Source organism: Argopecten irradians, chromosome 3, assembly GCF_041381155.1.
Source record: "Argopecten irradians isolate NY chromosome 3, Ai_NY, whole genome shotgun sequence".
Classification (NCBI taxonomy): Eukaryota; Metazoa; Mollusca; class Bivalvia; order Pectinida; family Pectinidae; genus Argopecten; species Argopecten irradians.
The window spans coordinates 50,610,113-50,628,118 of NC_091136.1; the positions used below are offsets into that span (position 1 = coordinate 50,610,113).

At 35.9% G+C, this 18,006-nt stretch overlaps 1 protein-coding gene across 1 annotated transcript; it reads left to right on the forward strand.

The window, feature by feature from the left end:
* Nucleotides 1-7,414: 7,414 nt before the first annotated feature.
* On the forward strand, nt 7,415-16,781 carry LOC138318964 (uncharacterized). The gene is made up of 9 exons (XM_069261816.1): nt 7,415-9,088; nt 12,184-12,309; nt 12,655-12,765; nt 13,081-13,257; nt 13,714-13,875; nt 14,069-14,180; nt 14,504-14,584; nt 14,952-15,155; nt 15,481-16,781. The coding sequence occupies exons 1-9, from the start codon at nt 7,445-7,447 to the stop codon at nt 15,903-15,905; spliced, it is 3,042 nt and encodes a 1,013-aa protein (XP_069117917.1). The 5' UTR covers nt 7,415-7,444; the 3' UTR covers nt 15,906-16,781.
* The last annotated feature ends 1,225 nt before the right edge of the window (nt 16,782-18,006 follow it).

The following is an 18,006-nucleotide window of genomic DNA, read 5'->3' on the forward strand; positions in this document are numbered from 1 at the left end:
AGCAGCCTGGTATTAGTAGTAAATAAATGATATTGGAAATGCTATGCTTCATATTTAAAATACTACCAACGATTATTACACTTTCCTCGGTCATTTTCGTTGTGTTTGTTGATGAAGACACACTTTTCTCGGTTGTAACATGAGAAGTTCAGTCGTAATTTCTGCAAAACATATACGATTACCGTAGCTGGGTTTCGTAAAAAGAACAGAAGTGCGAAGAAACCGTAAAATACGTTTTCATACATATATAATAAATTTTTGGCGAGGGTATTGGCGAGGGTCACCTCGCCATTGTAATCGTGGTTGCAAAATTCTCTTACAGTCAATTTCCTCAATATGATTGGCTTAGAAATTGCTCGCAGATACTAGCGCTCCTAGCGGCAGTGTGTTCAACAACTTTGATTTTACCGGGAATGTTACTGAAATAAGCGTATCTGAAACGTTGAAATAGGAATAGTATATTACGGCTTTCATATCCTTACTATATACACTATCCAAAAGATCTTCTGTTTGAAAATTTTCACCTGAATTGTTTACAAAGTATCTAGACTTTTCGTCCCCAAAATGGTGTTTACAATGAATGAAGACGTTTCGTCCCAAAAATGCTTCGCTCCGAAGCTGGTTCCCCCCAGACGTTTACTCCCTATTAGTGACAGTTATCCCGCAACGGAAAAAAAATGAAATCAATATTTCACCTCGAACATCAAAATTGATACCATAATGAATTTTGTAATTTGAATCAAATTTGTCTCGGAGCAAATACATTTCATGGCGAAATGGAGATGCATTTATCACGGCTGTTTTATGAGGCCTCGTGTTACTACAATGGAAGAAAGACAACTCTAACAAAATTTTGGACAAACTTGGTCTTCTGATAAAATAGCACGTGACAGACGGTGAACATTTTGTAAATGTCCAAGGTGGCGTAATCTTAAAACTAACGGCAATTAATAAGGTATGAATATTTACCACATCCATAATTATCGATAATTTCATAAGCACATGTATAAATATCAGATTATATCTATATACTAAAGCGCGTTCAGAGATTACCACTAAACCATACTTTTAAAACATTTTAGTTATTTTCACCACAGGAGCTTGACGTTCTGATCATATACATACAGCATATTCATAAAACTAGGTAATACGAAGTAAATTTTTGGCCGAATGACATAAATCATATATGGAATGTTCATATAACTCGAAGTGATATTTTTTGAACTACTAGATCGACGAAAATGTCGATTTCTTTTTCATAATTCTTCCGTAAAACGGCACTTAAAAAGCTGTTTCAATCTGTAAAAATGTAGAGAAAACTGTTCATTGTTTAGCAATTATCCTGAGTTATATTTTACCAACAAGCATCAGAGATTAGCAATTAAAACTTACATAAACATATTCCCGACTCTCACTTGCATTGTGTGATATCTCGAGCGGAACTAATCTCTACCACCTGGCACAGTCTTACAAATGCAATCGCACAAAAGCCCACATGATCACTGTTTTTAGTGCGATTACATCTTACTCACCAAAATAGACTTTACGCTTTTCATGATCAGCACCATCATTTTCTGTATAACTTATTAATTTACCACTGAACCCATGCATATGATACGTGTGTATATTTATACTTCTTTGTGCACATTATATAACAACTGCTATATTACAATCAATTTATGAAGGACAAAACTCTTACATGTAAGAACAGGAGGACTGAAGAACAGCGGGATTTAAACTTCAATAATATTTGCTCTATGCTGGTATTGCTATTTATGATTAAAATGTTTAATTATATGATATTAGCCTTTTCAGTAATTACTCTGGTAATAAATTTATTGTTTCCTTATGTTTTACAGAATGTCAGCATGCATGTATCATTTCAACTGGAAACAGTCTAGGAGAAGAATTGTGTGAACAAAAAGAAGTAATTTTCAACTGTGGAAGCTTAATATTGTAATCATTTTCAATCCGAAAGTAATTACTATCATCATCTTCAAATTCCTTATTGTGAATTAAACTGTAATATGATTTAAGCATATACCTGATATTCGTTTATATTCTATGACATGTACATGCTTGAAATGAAATGAATAAATAAAAGATTATTTAAATTTAAAACACAATATGACATTAACTGTTCATAACACACTAATCATCACCTTCGAGACAATTTAATGAAAATCAATTAAAGTGAACAGTCGGGTAAGGATGGCTAATATCGGTAAAAATGGTGTGAATGAATCCAGTATAATTTCTTATGAAATAGAAATAGAATATCTCTCGTCAAAATCTGTCTGCGTACGAAGAAATTAATTTTAAGTATAGGAATCCTAAAACGTCCTCCCGGCTGACTATATCGGTGGTTACATTTCCACGCAGCCTCGCTTTCAATGCTTCAACTTTTATTTATTTCAATGGTCAGAACTGGGAAATGTAAGCAGAACTTGACCGTCGTATTAATATGTGAGAACTTTTGGAAGGCCAATGAACGCATTTAGACTGGTTTTCTTTGCCCGACTATTCACTTTAAACATTAATTTGTATAACACAGGTCGTCTTATGTTTTCCCCGCCTTGACTATCAATGTTCCCTGATCACACTGAAAGTATTGAATCACACCAATGAGACATACATTTACTTTCATTATAACACTGTAAGGCAATCTGCAAGATCAGCGAACATTGTTGATTTACCTTGAATATCTACATGCACAGTATGGTACCATATGTAACAGGAGAGGAGAAAATGTAGCGGCAAGACCGGGATTCGATCCCGGGACTCTCCGAACACTAGCTGAGTGCTCTACCGACTGAACTACCTGGTCATCGATAATCGACCCAGTCCAGTCCCGCTACACTCCTCCCTCCTTTTTTGAATACATACGAGACCCTTTCAAACACCACAGCCGTTGGTTATTTGGTTGGGTGCCAATTCTGTAACAGGAGAGAAGAAAATGTCCGACTGAGCTACCTGATCACCGATAATCAACCCAGTCTGATCCCGCTACAAATATTTATCTGGTTATTTTATCTCCCTTCCTATTTTCAATCTGCCTTTATGATTTAGAATCTTACCTGGTGGAAAATAATATTTTGTCTTACAAATCTTGACAAATTATGCACACTGTGATTGTTGCAAGCTAAAATACTTATCCGCTAGCTGATTGCTGTTGATTGTTAATGATCTCAAACACACTTATTACTTATTGTGCCAATTTAAGTAAATAGATTCTACTCTTTTCAAATATTCCTGATTACTATTCATGTGTAATATCTTAAAACATTGACATGTGCACGGAGTACGGCGGACCAGACCGCCGATGTTTTGGACATCTGCTAGATATTTCAGTTTCAGGTTACGGTGGTCAATAAAAGAAAACAAACACAATGCGGTTTTCATATGTTATTTCTTCTAAATACAACAATTTTTGTGCAAGTTGTCAAGCATTTATGGGGAATATTTTGCATTGAAATTGTCACCTTCATACATCGGTTTTGGGACTCCCTGGACATTGTTTTTCCCCATTTTTTTGATGCGCTAAATATACTGATAGTAGATTTTTTAAGCATTTTCAGCCCTAAAAAGTACCTGCGCAAATTATACCAGTTTTTACGGTATATGATATTGGAATATATCCCAAACTTTTATCATATTATTTGCCAATAACACTGTTATGATATCAGAAATATCTGATGGTCTACAACAAATGTTACATGAATTTTAACAATATTGCATAACATTTTGTTTGTTTGTTTGATTAATTAACGTCCTGTTAACAGCTATGGTCATGTAAGGACGGCCTCCCATGTATGCAGTGCTTGTATGTATGTTGTGCGAGGTGCGTGTTTTGGGAGACTGCGGTATATTCGTGTTATGTCTTCTTGTATAGTGGAACTGTTGCCCTTTTTATAGTGCTATATCACTGAAGCATGCCGCCGAAGACACCAAGCAACACACCCCACCCGGTCACATTATACTGACAACGGGCGAACTAGTCGTCCCACTCCCGTTATGCTGAGCGCTAAGCAGGAGCAGAAAATACCATTTTTATAGACTCTGGTGTGTATCGGCCAGGGGACAGAACCCAGAGCCTTCCTCACAGGGGCGAGCGCTCAACTAAAGGCCAAAAGTGAGGTGGTGTCAAGGGAGACGTTAGGAAGAATAAAGTAACTTAGGAAGAAAGAAAAGATAAGATCCTAAATTTAGTCGCCTCTTACGATCATGCAATATGGGCAGCAGGTACAATTCTAACGCCCTACCTGCAAGGCCATGGAAATTAGAACTTAATATCAGAAAGATAAAAATTGTGATATTCTCAAGACGTAAATCGGTACAACAACACCAGTTGATGTTATGGAATACAGAATTAGATTTATAAGAATTGTTTACATATCTAGGTACAGAAAATAATGTTAATGGTAGCGTTTTTAAAGAAAGGGAAAAAACCTGCTGAACAAACAATTAAATCGGCGTTTGCTATTTATAAGAAATAAAGGAATGTATCTCTTCCTGTTCACCTTAAACTGAAATTATTTCATTCACTTGCAAACTGAAATTATTTGATTCACTTGTAATGACAGTTTTATTATACTCATCAGAGGAATGGGGATTTCAAAATAAAAAATATAGAAAAATTCATTTGTAATTTTGTAAAACAATCCTGAAGTTAAGAAAGTGTACAAACAATTTCATGGTCTATGGTGAGCTAACAAGTTATCCGGTTTGAATTGAAGTTCGGATACAATGTATATCAATCAACTTGCTGTTTTATAAAAGAATAATTACAAAACTTGTTAAAAGTAGACCAAATGACCAATTTATTCAAAAATCACATGGTGATATTGATAAGTCTTCTAGAGGACAGACATATTCTATATTTAAGACATTTTGACATAGAAAAGTTTGCCTCTTGTCTTTCTCTGCTGCAAAACAATACTTGTTAACTGGTACTGTGGTCCCAGGAACTTGATGACAATAGTCATTAAGAATGGATATTTTCATTAACATCAAATTAACAAGGAAAATGCTAAAATGCTAAATCATTTGCATATAACATCATAGGAAATATTAGAATGGGCTTCCAAGATTTTAGTATGTGTCTCTTATTTTACACCTTGGTGTCCAAGGAATCCTCAAAAGTCCAAACTGGAAGGAACACCAGCCAAATTTATTTCTTATTGTACAAAACTACAGTAGTATTGACCTTAGAAATATATTCCTCCTATCCTCGAGACCGAGCCATTTAGTACTTTCAGTACTTTGATTTTTTGTTTTCATACCAAATCTGGCTTTCTGATTGGCCAATATTTTTTTTGCATACCACTATGAAAAAAATATCCGAGAATGGCGCGAAACCCAAACGTTATCGTGACGTCACAATAGAGACATTGACGTTGCGTATTGATTCGGAAAACAAATCCCTTGAAAAACCACTATAATGTTACATTTAAACATACTTCATTTTATCAATGGAGTATAAAAGTAATTATAAGTATTGATGTCACTATTGTTTAATTTTATCGGGGTATGAACAAATAATTGTTTGCAAACTTTTGTGAGAATTAGCTACAGTTTGCAATCATTTTTTTTCATACCCGACAAAATTAAGAAATAGTGACATCAATGCTTAAATGCAGAGTTTTGTTTAAATTGGAATTCCATCTTTCATTAGCGGCCATATTGGTTCCAACTTGGAACCCTCAAATGAGACGTGCCAGACGAATCGGTTCGTTCCACAGAACGTCATGTACCATTTAGCGGAACGTCGGGTTCGTCCCGGAAAAACCGGATCGTTCTGCTAAATGGGACACGCTGACATACATAGTACAGTATACATGTACAGTGTATATTGTAACCCCATTCATACAAAATAGTATTCATACATTTATAATTATGTTTTCTCTGTTTCTGGCTTTCTGATTGGCCTACTCTTTTTTTGAATTCTACGATGAAAAAAAACGGGAATGGCGGGGAAATCTGACGTTAACGTGACGTCACAATAGAAACATTACGTTGCGTATTGATTTGACAAAAATAATCCCTTGAAAAAATCAATGGAATCGTACGTGTAAACGTATTTCATTTTATAACGTAGCCTGGAAAATTAATTATAAGCTTTGATGTCACTATCTTTTAATTTCATCGGGGTATGAAAGAAATTTTGTTTGCAAACAAAATTTCTTTCATACCCCGATGCAATTAAAAAATAGTGACTTCAATGCTTAAGTTAACATTAGAATTGTAAGAACATAAGGAAACTTTCATTTATACTTTTAAAGGGACAATTCACGCAGGCTAATTCTTTTACATAACCAAGAAGCAAAATATGGCATAAATGTATTGTTCTACATTTCTTATGAAACATATTACATAAAATATTGACAAATTCCACGTCATTGATTAGTATTTTAATTGATACCGTTGTAATTACAAATCGTTGATCAATACGATTAAGCAGGTACAATATGTACGCTGTACCCATATCCATGCCAAAGTCACACACGTTAAACAAATGATGCAATGATTTTTAGGCATGACAATTCACCTAATAAAGTAAACACACTACTGTCAGAGCGATTTGAGCAATTCTAGACAAAAGTTGCACTACTTTATGAGCAAGGGACAGGGTTCGGCATACAAGATGTTCGACCACAATGTGTAATGGCGGACAGCGAGCGAGTTTGAACATTTCACACGCGTTTCACCACCATCAGACCGTGGGCTTTTCTGGCATATCACAGTGAAACCGACTGATCTAACTTCTATTAGAACTGGGTTTTTTCCGATATATGTACAGATTTTAATGTTCTCTTAGACTGAATTGTCCCTTTAACTGTATCTCGAATACAAAAAATAAATATCTATTCCGCGAAAATTGCGTAAAACGGCGAAATAATGACACCCGCGCATGTAGTCCAGCAGGTTTAGCGGACTAGGCATACCGGACGCCAGAACAAATATTCCATACCCTCTTTTTGAAGGAACACCGGACAGATCTTAAATTAGCCGGGATCATAGACCGATGTATTAATTAGGTTAGTTTAGAAAATTCACAATTTTTATGCTGTCTTTTGAATGTGTTGACTAAAATGGGTAGTAACCATGCAATTTTGTTGTATTATTGACTATTTAAATGATTCTCTGATAATTCACGCACTGTGTATAACTGTTATCCATATTTTCTGTCCTACATTCTAATCTTCAATAAACACTTTACTCGTTTATAATTCTCGCGTAACGTTTGTTTATTGCTATGCAGAATTTAGCTCGAATTGTTTTCTGTTTTCATGCTGTATATAATTCTACATGAGATTAGATATGTAAACTAAGTAAACTATTTCTTAAGATAGTATGCTCAATCAAATGTGGGGGTTAGTTATTGCCGTGCGTGCGTTGATTTCAACCGGAACCGGAAACTACTTGGCTATTATCATAACAAAAAATGGAGACGGATTCTGTCGCACCTGCTTCGGGTCACAGTGACTCTCCAGGTACACGTGAAATTACTGGCAAAAGTATGGACACTCACACATCGACAGAACAACCAATCCACAATATGGTACAAGAACCGTTTACGTTTCTAAAGCCAAAGCAGGAGCCAAAATCTAGTGAATGTGAGTTCTCCAATGGAGGTTTCAACAATGGATCCGGGTCAGAGACAACTGACCATTTAGACAAAGCTGCCGGGTATTATCCTCGCCGCGATTATCAACAAAGTAACATGTATTCAAATAATGCTGAAAATGAATCGAACACACCGGGGAATTTTACAGAGACTAATGTCACAATTGCAAACAACATGCAAAATGTACATTATGGATCAAGTTTGATGAAAAGAGCTAGACCTAATGCAGATTCCCAATTTAACAGAACAAGTGAGGGTGACATTCACGAGAGGAATAAACAGCAAAGAGATAGCCTATCACATGGCGTTGGACTAATAGAAAGAGTTTCTACAAATGCTACAAAACCTTCCTCCTCCCTCCCATCTTTCCCCGGCCAAAGGTTGCCCCCAGCCTACCCAGTGTATATGTCAACTGCTGCTCACTCATCAACTGATCCTACTGGTCACACAGCAGTACCTGTTCATGTGTCTCAAAATGCCTGGCAAACCGGAGGGAAAGACTCTGAATACAGCAACATGGGGTACAACAATAATGTGTCAGATTCCCAAATGCAGTCACAAATTCATGAATTGGCAAGCTCTTTGGTTTCAATGGCCGATAATATGCAAAATCCAACAAATTCTTCAAATTCAGTTGGATTTTCCATGGCTGCTCCAGGGGTTGGACAGGACTCTCAGAATGTCATGTATATGACTGGTGCTGTACCTGATGTGAAGAAGAGGAGGGAGTTGTCTCTAAAAACTAAGGTAGACATCATCAATGATGCAGAAGGAGGGGGAAAGAGTCAAAGGCAACTTGCTGCACAGTTTAATATATGTAAAAGTCAAGTGCATAACATATTAAAAAGGAAAGAAGAAATTAAAGAAACGTTCGAAATATCTCCAAGATCTGATAGAAAGAGGCGATTCATAAGGACAGAGAATGATGAAATCAACATTATGACGTTAGAGTGGTACCACCGTTTAAAGCAACAAAATGTGAAATGTGTCACAGGGAAAATGTTACAGTGTAAGGCAAGAGAAATTGCCCAACAACTAGGAAAAACTGAATTCAAGGCTTCCAATGGATGGCTGGAAAGCTTTAGAAAAAGACATCAAATTGGTCCATGCTCATCAGCTATCAACAAATCTATGAGTGCCCCACAGTTTGATTTTACATATAGTGGGATGTCGAGCAGTGGCGTCTACAAGAGTGCAATGAATAATCCTGAATCGTGGTCAAATGTGAACCATTCCCAATCGCTTCCTACAGAGTCAACTGGAGATTCAAGGTCAAGTCCTCAATCAGATGAGGACGGAGCAGCCCAGAACTTGTACAGCTATAATTACAATGTGATGTTACAGAACCGAAAAAACAATAACAACGATGACGAGACAGAGGATGACAAAGAGGATAGACTTGATGATGATTATAATGCAAACGAAGATGAAATCTACCCATATACTGACACAAATGATGGTGTAGGTTCACTCACAGGTGTTCGTTTCTAATATAAGTATAAGTATAATACTGGGTCAAGGTCTATAACTCGGCTGGACATATAACACTACCCAATTTCAGAAAAAGTATGATTATTATCCAACCGTATAGGATATAATAATAGAAATACTCTCAATCGACAGCCAGATAATTTATCTTTAATTTGGTAGATGATACAATATATATCATGCCGTATAAATGTCACTAGGTATCCAGAAACATCGGAAAACAGCCAGATTTCAACTGGTCGGACACTGTGGTGTCCTCCGATAAACACGCTAGGGCTCTAATGGGTAGTTCAAAAACCACTGCATGTCAACACTTCAGCTTCATAGGAATTAAAGTTTGGTAAAAAACAAACTTACCGGTATGTTAGTGTTTATCTATGTACCATCCATTTGCGCAATACAGCCTTTTGAAATGTCCGATTGAAAAAATGTGTGTCTCTAGCCGTCATGTTGAAATGTGTGTAGTACATTTGTTTTCTCGGCGTTGATTGGTCAATTAATTTTCGAGAGCCAATCAACGCCGACAAAACAAATCTACTGCACACATACTTACATGGCGGCTAGAGACATAATTTTTTTCAATCGGAAATTTCAAAGGGCTACGTTAGGCAAATGGATGGTATTTATCCAGGGATTTACTAACCGGTAAGTTTGTTTTCTACCAAACTTTCATTCTTATGACGCTGAAGTGTTGACATGCAGTGGTTTTTGAGCTACCCATTAGAGCCCTGGCGTGTTCATCGGAGGACACCACAGTGTCCGACCAGTTGAAATCTGGCTGTTTTCCGATGTTTTTGGATACCTAGTGACATTTATACGGCATGATATATATTGTATCATATACCAAAATAAAGATAAATTATCTGGCTGTCGATTGAGAGTATTCCTATTAATTATATCCTATACGGTTGGTTAATAATCATACTTTTTCTGAAATTGGGTAGTGTTATATGGCCGGCCGAGTTATAGACCTTGACCCAGTATTATACTTATACTTATATTAGAAACGAACACCTGTGGTTCACTTGAAAATAAGATATAGCATTTAGGGTAGTTATATATAATTAGTTGCTTTAATTTCTTGGCAAATTATCAGACCAATATCTTGAGTTGCTTTTATACAAAAATTATTTATTAGTCATAAATATATTCATAATTTTGTTGCTTGGTTTTCATTAAGTTTTCATGTACATGTATACAAATGTATTTATTTTTCAGTATATTTGAATATTCAATTGTGTAGCCTAATTTCAACTAAATAGTTGTTATCAAATCTTACTTTAAAGAAAAAGACATGTAGTAATATTTTCATACTTAATTATTGTGGTTCAAATGTCCATTCATTATATTTCTAAAAAGCGTTTTTTCAAGAGGTGAAGTTCTTTTGGTATTTTTAGGTCATCTGACCCGAAGGGTCAGGATGACCTATAGTCGTCATGTTTCGTCCGTCGTCGTCCGCCGTCCGCTGTGCGCCGTCCGCCGTGCGCCGTCCGCCTTGCGTTAACTTTTCACATTTTGAACTTCTTCTCAAGTTCTACCAGTGCGATTTGGCTGAAACTGGCATGAAAAGATCCTGACATGAACCTGACAAAGTGTTGTTATTTTTTGGGTCGATCCGAAATCCAAGATGGCCGCCACAGCCGCCATCTTGAAAACACATTTTGAACTTCTTCTCAAGTTCTACAGGTGCGATTTGGCTGAAACTTGCATCAAATGATCCTGACATGGTACCGACAAAGTGTTGTTAGTTTTCGGGTCGATCCGAAATCCAAGATGGCCGCCACAGCCGCCATCTTGAAAACACATTTTGAACTTCTTCTCAAGTTCTACCAGTGCGATTTGGCTGAAACTTGCATCAAATGATCCTGACATGGTCCCGACAAAGTGTTGTTATTTTTCGGGTCGATCCGGAATCCAAGATGGCCGCCACAGCCGCCATCTTGAAAACACATTTTGAACTTCTCCTCAAGTTCTACAGGTGGGATTTGACTGAAACTTGCATGAAATGATCCTGACATGGTCCTGATAAAGTGTTGTTATTTTTCGGATCAATCCGAAATCCAAGATGGCCGCCACAGCCGCCATCTTGAAAAACACATTTTGAACTTCTTCTCAAGTTCTACCAGTGCGATTTGGCTGAAACTTGCATCAAATGATCCTGACATGGTCCCGACAAAGTGTTGTTATTTTTCGGGTCGATCCCAAATCCAAGATGGCCGCCACAGCCGCCATCTTGAAAACACATTTTGAACTTCTCCTCAAGTTCTACAGGTGGGATTTGACTGAAACTTGCATGAAATGATCCTGATATGGTCCTGATAAAGTGTTGTTATTTTTCGAGTCGATCCAAAATCCAAGATGGCCGCCACAGCCGCCATCTTGAAAACACATTTTGAACTTCTCCTCAAGTTATACAGGTGGATGTGACTGAAACTTGCATGAAATGATCCTGACATGGTCCTGATAAAGTGTTGTTATTTTTCGGATCAATCCAAAATCCAAGATGGCCGCCACAGCCGCCATCTTGAAAACACATTTTGAACTTCTTCTCAAGTTCTACCGGTGCGATTTGGCTGAAACTTGCATCAAATGATCCTGACATGGTCCCGACAAAGTGTTGTTATTTTTCGGGTCGATCCGAAATCCAAGATGGCCGCCACAGCCGCCATCTTGAAAACACATTTTGAACCTCTTCTCAAGTTCTACCGGTGCGATTTGGCTGAAACTTGCATGAAATGATCCTGACATGGTCCCGACAAAGTATTGTTACATCTCTGGTTGATCACAAATCTAAGATGGCTACCATGACACTATATCTAATTAATTTCTTATATGTTAAGGCCCTTGGGCCTCTTGTTTGAAATAAAATTTGTTGAAAGAAATTGAAAATGATCCTGATGTGGTCCTGACAAAGTGGGCCTCTTGTCATTTATTTACATTTCTTTATTTGTATCATTAAAAGTGAAGAAATATACATAAATGAAGAAATAACCCCTTATGCAAAATTTTGCACTTATTAGATAATGCGCTATTAGTAATCATGTCATTTAAATGTGTAATTATTACAGGCAACACATAGGATAGAGACTGACAGCTTTGGAAAGCTTGAGGTGCCCTCCAACAAATACTATGGAGCCAACACTGCTAGATCATTGATGAACTTTGACATTGGTGGACCTACTGAACAAATGCCGGTATGTACTTATTCAGCTGGTAGAACAGTTACATTAAAATACGGGCCTGGGTTTTGAGCTACATGAACAACATGGCATGTTGGGTAAAGTATAATTAACTGTTCATTAGTCTCATGATCATGCACCTTTCTGTGATTGTGACGTCACATAACCTGCATCAAAATATGATGTCACAATCATGGGAAAGTGCGACTAATTGACTGTAAATTGTACTTTGTCAATGTAGTTTCTGTACCTCAAAACCCTGCATATCCATAATGTCTTAATAATAAGATTTTATTTATTGCAGTACAATACATTGTACATCTATTTGCAATGTTTAATTGATTATAATCAACATTTCAGATACCTATCATCCATGCGTTTGGTGTACTGAAGAGATGTGCTGCGGAGGTCAATCAAGAGTTTGGCCTTGACCCAATGATAGCTAAAAATATTATGATAGCGGCTGAAGAGGTAATGTAATATTTGAAAGAATTAGGGTCAATTATTGATTGTAAACAAATATTACCAGTAAAAACAAGAGTTTTTTTCCAAAGACATAATTATGTTAAGTACATAACAATAAAGATTTTATTTTGTTTTAAATTTTTGAACTGGTATTAATTGTTAACTAAAGCATCTGTCCTAGAAAATTCATAAAATGACATTTGTTTCACCTAAGTAATGTCATTGCTATTGCTATAATCTACTGTACCAGGGATAGATAACTCTGCATTTATAAAAAGGGTAGATTTATAATAGATAACAATACTACTATATATCCTTTAGGTTGTGAAGGGGAAGCTGGACAGTCACTTCCCTTTGGTGGTGTGGCAGACTGGCTCGGGAACACAGACCAATATGAACGTTAATGAAGTCATCAGTAATCGTGCCATAGAAATCATGGGAGGCCAGCTGGGCAGCAAGTCTCCTGTCCACCCTAACGACCATGTCAACATGAGTCAGGTACACTAAAACAGGATCAAAATTTGTATTCAAATGGTTGTGTTAATTTATATCCAAAAGGAATTCTGACAGGATGCATATAGTCATCATTCTAGAAGGATTTTATATCAACACTTTTTACTTTAGAATCGTGACCTTGAATGAAAGTATGCAATGCAAGTAAATATCTTCTATCTCTTGGTGACATCAATTTTCATAAGTTATCATGAAGAATGCTCCATAGTATATACAGCTATACAAACAGTTTGAAGAAGCTTCATTTTGCATTTGACATTACCTTTGAAGTCCATATTCCAATATAAATGGCTGATCGGTAGAAGTATGAGATTTCAATCTTTAGTAGCTAGGAGGTAAATATCGAAATATGCCGAAAACACACTATGTGTTGTACAGTCATTTATTATAAGTGATATTTTATTTAAACAGTGATGACATTTTTGTTTTGTTCAATTGCAGAGTTCAAATGACACCTTTCCTACTGCCATGCATATAGCTGTTGCCATGGAGATAAACCATAGACTGTTACCAGGCATGGAAAAGTTACGGGCTTCCTTAGCTGCCAAGTGTGAGGAATTCACTGACAAGAAAATTGTTAAGATTGGACGGACACATTTACAGGTGATTGAGATATATTTTGTTTAAGCATCATTCTCTGCAGAAAAATGTAATCTAATGACACCAGTTTTTAGATGTTTGATCATTTTCATGTACATTTGTACCATACAATAATCTAAAATCTACTTACTAGAGTTAGAATGTTTAATTTCGTGATTGATAAAGTTGTAGCAGAAAATCATGCTTTGTTTTGAAGGATGCCACCCCTCTGACACTTGGGCAGGAATTCAGTGGCTATGTACAACAGATGGAGTATGGAATAGAGCGAGTCAAAGACACTCTACCAAGACTTTACAAACTAGCTGCAGGTATTAAAACATGATAAAATAGCATTAAAATCATCTTTTGTGAACCCTACTTGAACTAAAAGAAATAATTTTATTAATTCTATGAATGACATGGATAACCATGTCACACTTGTTTTCAAAGTATTTTGCTATGTATTTTTAACACAGTTTATTATTTTGTTATAGATTAGTTGAATGCTTACTATTGTGAAGAAAAACAATCAGATTTTGATTTTATAGATGTACTTTTAAATTCAATGATGTGTCAAGTTTATAACAGAATGTGTTATACCAATATGGTGTAGTGATTGAAGACATGTGACATTTTATCACTTTTTCTACAGGTGGTACAGCTGTTGGAACTGGATTAAACACTCGTATAGGGTTTGCTGAGGGTGTAGCAGAGAAGGTGGCATCATATACAGGTAAAACTGATTGTCACAGTTACCTCCCCTTCCCCAAAAATATATAGATCCTTTACATACCTTTAGAATTTCCAATAGTGAATGCTGTTTTCTTCACATTAATTGATTACATACATATGTAAATTAAAACATTATTCATGATGTCTTTGTAGAAAAAGAACCTTTAAACACGAATACTTGAATTCATTTGGTACAAAAAACCTTTTCATTTAGTACTTTGATATTTTTAAATTTCAGTAGGATTTCAATTATGGATTGTCCAAGTGGTGACATTTAACTATTACAACTTAATTTGTTAGTATTTTATTGTGAATAAATGATGTATCTTTGCATTTTTAACGAGATTGAATTGTTTCTGTTCGTGAAGGGTTACCATTTGTAAGTGCTCCAAATAAATTTGAGGCTTTGGCTGCCCATGATGCCTTAGTGGAGGTTCACGGCTCCCTCAACACGGTGGCATGTAGTCTAATGAAGATTGCCAATGACATCAGGATGCTTGGCTCTGGGCCCCGGTGCGGTATAGGAGAGCTGATCTTACCTGAGAATGAACCCGGCAGCAGCATCATGCCTGGTAAAGTGGATTTCTATCACAATACATCCAAATATGTTTTTCCTTTTTTTGGTCAAAAAATGAAACAGCAATAATAAAAAATTGATAATAATGTAATCCAAAGATATTTCATTTATTTAATGGATATTTATAAAGAAATATAGAATAATGTGTGATGATAATAAATATTTAATACTATATCATTATAATGTACATATCTTTTCCTATCAAACAGATTAAAGGAGTTGTCCTTCCTTTTGCACTTAACACAGCATACAATTTTCAAATAATGGAATACAACCTTTGAACCATTGAATTTATACATATTCTAAAACCTGTGTTGCAGGAAAAGTGAACCCAACCCAGTGTGAAGCAGTAACTATGGTGGCTGCCCAGGTGATGGGTAACCAAGTCGCGGTCACTGTCGGTGGTAGTAACGGCCATTTTGAATTGAATGTGTTTAAACCAATGATGGTGAAAAATGTTCTGCAATCAGTGAGACTCATCGCTGACGCTTGTTTGTCTTTCTCCAAAAACTGTGTCGTGGGTATTATAGCGAATGAGGAAAAGCTCACTAAAAACCTCAATGAATCTCTTATGCTGGTTACGGCATTAAACCCACACATAGGATATGACAATGCTTCTCAGATCGCTAAACTAGCTCACAAAGAAGGTTTAACCTTGAAGCAAGCAGCATTACAACTAGAACTAGTTCCTGAGGATAAATTTGATGAATGGGTTAGACCAGAGAAAATGTTAGGACCAAAGTAGATCTGAGATGGGTATGTATTTGTCTATCCTTTTATACAGTAAAACTGGTTCATGTAAATGAAGAAATTATACATGTGGCATTTATAAATAAACAGTAAATAACTTGGGGGCTTAGAATCTCTGTGACCCTTGGTCTGCAGATAATCTGAAAGGAGTAACTAGACGGTGAATGTTTTAAGCTAGTAAATATGTACATACTAAAATGATTATTATAACTGGGAAAGAATACATTCTTAAGTTAAAGTAGTCCTTTTAGAAATGAGATCGATAGAAGCATGTTACATAAAAACATCTTATTGAAATAAAGTAAAAATATCTAGTGATTCCATACATATTTGTAATCATTCTGATTTTCTCTGTTAACCGTCGTTCCTGATTTGTTTTTGAGTTCAGCCTTTATAATATTACTGAAATTTATATAGATAGCCAGACTGAAAATCAATCTGTAAAATGGTAGTACAAGCTACTGATATGCTATAAGTGTGATATGATTGCAATTAAATTTGGTCGATTCCAATTGTGCATACAATGTACACGGAGTGCTTATGTCCTCATATCCTTCTATGTGAATTTATATATATATATATACAGTATGTGTCTCTGATGTTCAGATTCTGACCGAATGAATGTTGGATGTTTATATAAAATCTGTTCCATTGTTTCTGTGAATGTCCGTTTGTGTTGTTATAATTCTGACAGGAGCTAGGATAATCATTATACAACTGTTACAATGGTTTTGCTATGTTATGTTTCTGAATTTATATACATGCTTCTGTATGAAGACCTTATTTGTACAATATATGTCTTGCATAATTTCATCATCCAAGAATGTTACAAAAAGAAACAAAAAGGAAATAAACAAAAAACTAAACTAAACTTACATTTACTGTTGGTTTTTTTTCCATTTTCATTTACTGTTGTTTTTTTTTCTTTGTGAAAAATCTTGTTTTTATTGACCTTTTTTAGGTCACCTGAGACGAAGTCTCAAGTGACCTATTCTAATCGCCTTTTGTCCGTCGTCGTGCGTCGTGCGTCGTGGGAGGGGCCAAAAGGGGTAAAATTGAGTAAAATTTCAAAAATCTTCTTCTCTACTCACAGATGTGGTAGAATCAAATACTGTTCATAGATAGAAAGGTCTTAAGGTCCTTTACAAAATTTTGTGAATTATATGACCCTGGGGTCTCTAGTTTGCCCCTGGGGAGGGGGTTAAGTTTACTATAGTTTATATTGGGAAAACACATTTTTGCGCATTATTTGGTCATTTGTAATAGGAAATGAGTCAAATGTTGTCAGAATTATCAGTGTGAGATGGCCATTTAATCCTATTAACAAATTTTCTATGACTGACCCCAGGGGCCTTAGGGGCGGGGTCCAAAAGGGGTCAAATAGGCTAAAACTTCAAAAATCTTCTTCTGAAATTCTGGAAATGGTAGAATCAAATATTTTTCATAAATAAAAAGGTATTAAGGTCCTTTACAAAAATTTTGAATTATATGACCCCTGGGTCTCACGTTTCCCCCTGGGGAGGGGGTCAAGTTTACTATAGTTTATATAGGGAAAACACATTTATGAGCATGTTTTGCTCAATTTTAATTGGAAACGAGTCAAACTTGGTTAGAATTATTAGCCTGAGATAGCATTTTAATATCATATCCATATTGGTCCAGGCCAACCCACTGGGGGCAGAGGGACGGGGCCAAAAAAGGTCAAATAGGCTAAAACTTCAAAAATATTCTTTTAAAATTCTGGAAATGGTATATTCAAATACACTTTATAGATGAAAAGGTCTTAAAGTTTGTTTATAAAAATTGTAAATTATATGACCCTGGGGTCTCACGTTTCCCCTTGGGGAGTGGGTCAAGTTTACAATAGTTTATATAAGAAAAACACATTAATGAACATTTTTTGCTCAATTTTCATAGGAAATGAGTCAAACTTGGTTAGAATTATTGGCCTGAGGTAGCATTTTAATATCATATCCACATTGGTCCTGGCTGACTCCCTGGGGGCAGAGGGGCGGGGCAAAAAAAGTGTCAAATAGGCTAAAACTTCAAAAATCTTCTAAAATTCTGGATATACAATGTAGTAGAATCAAGTAATT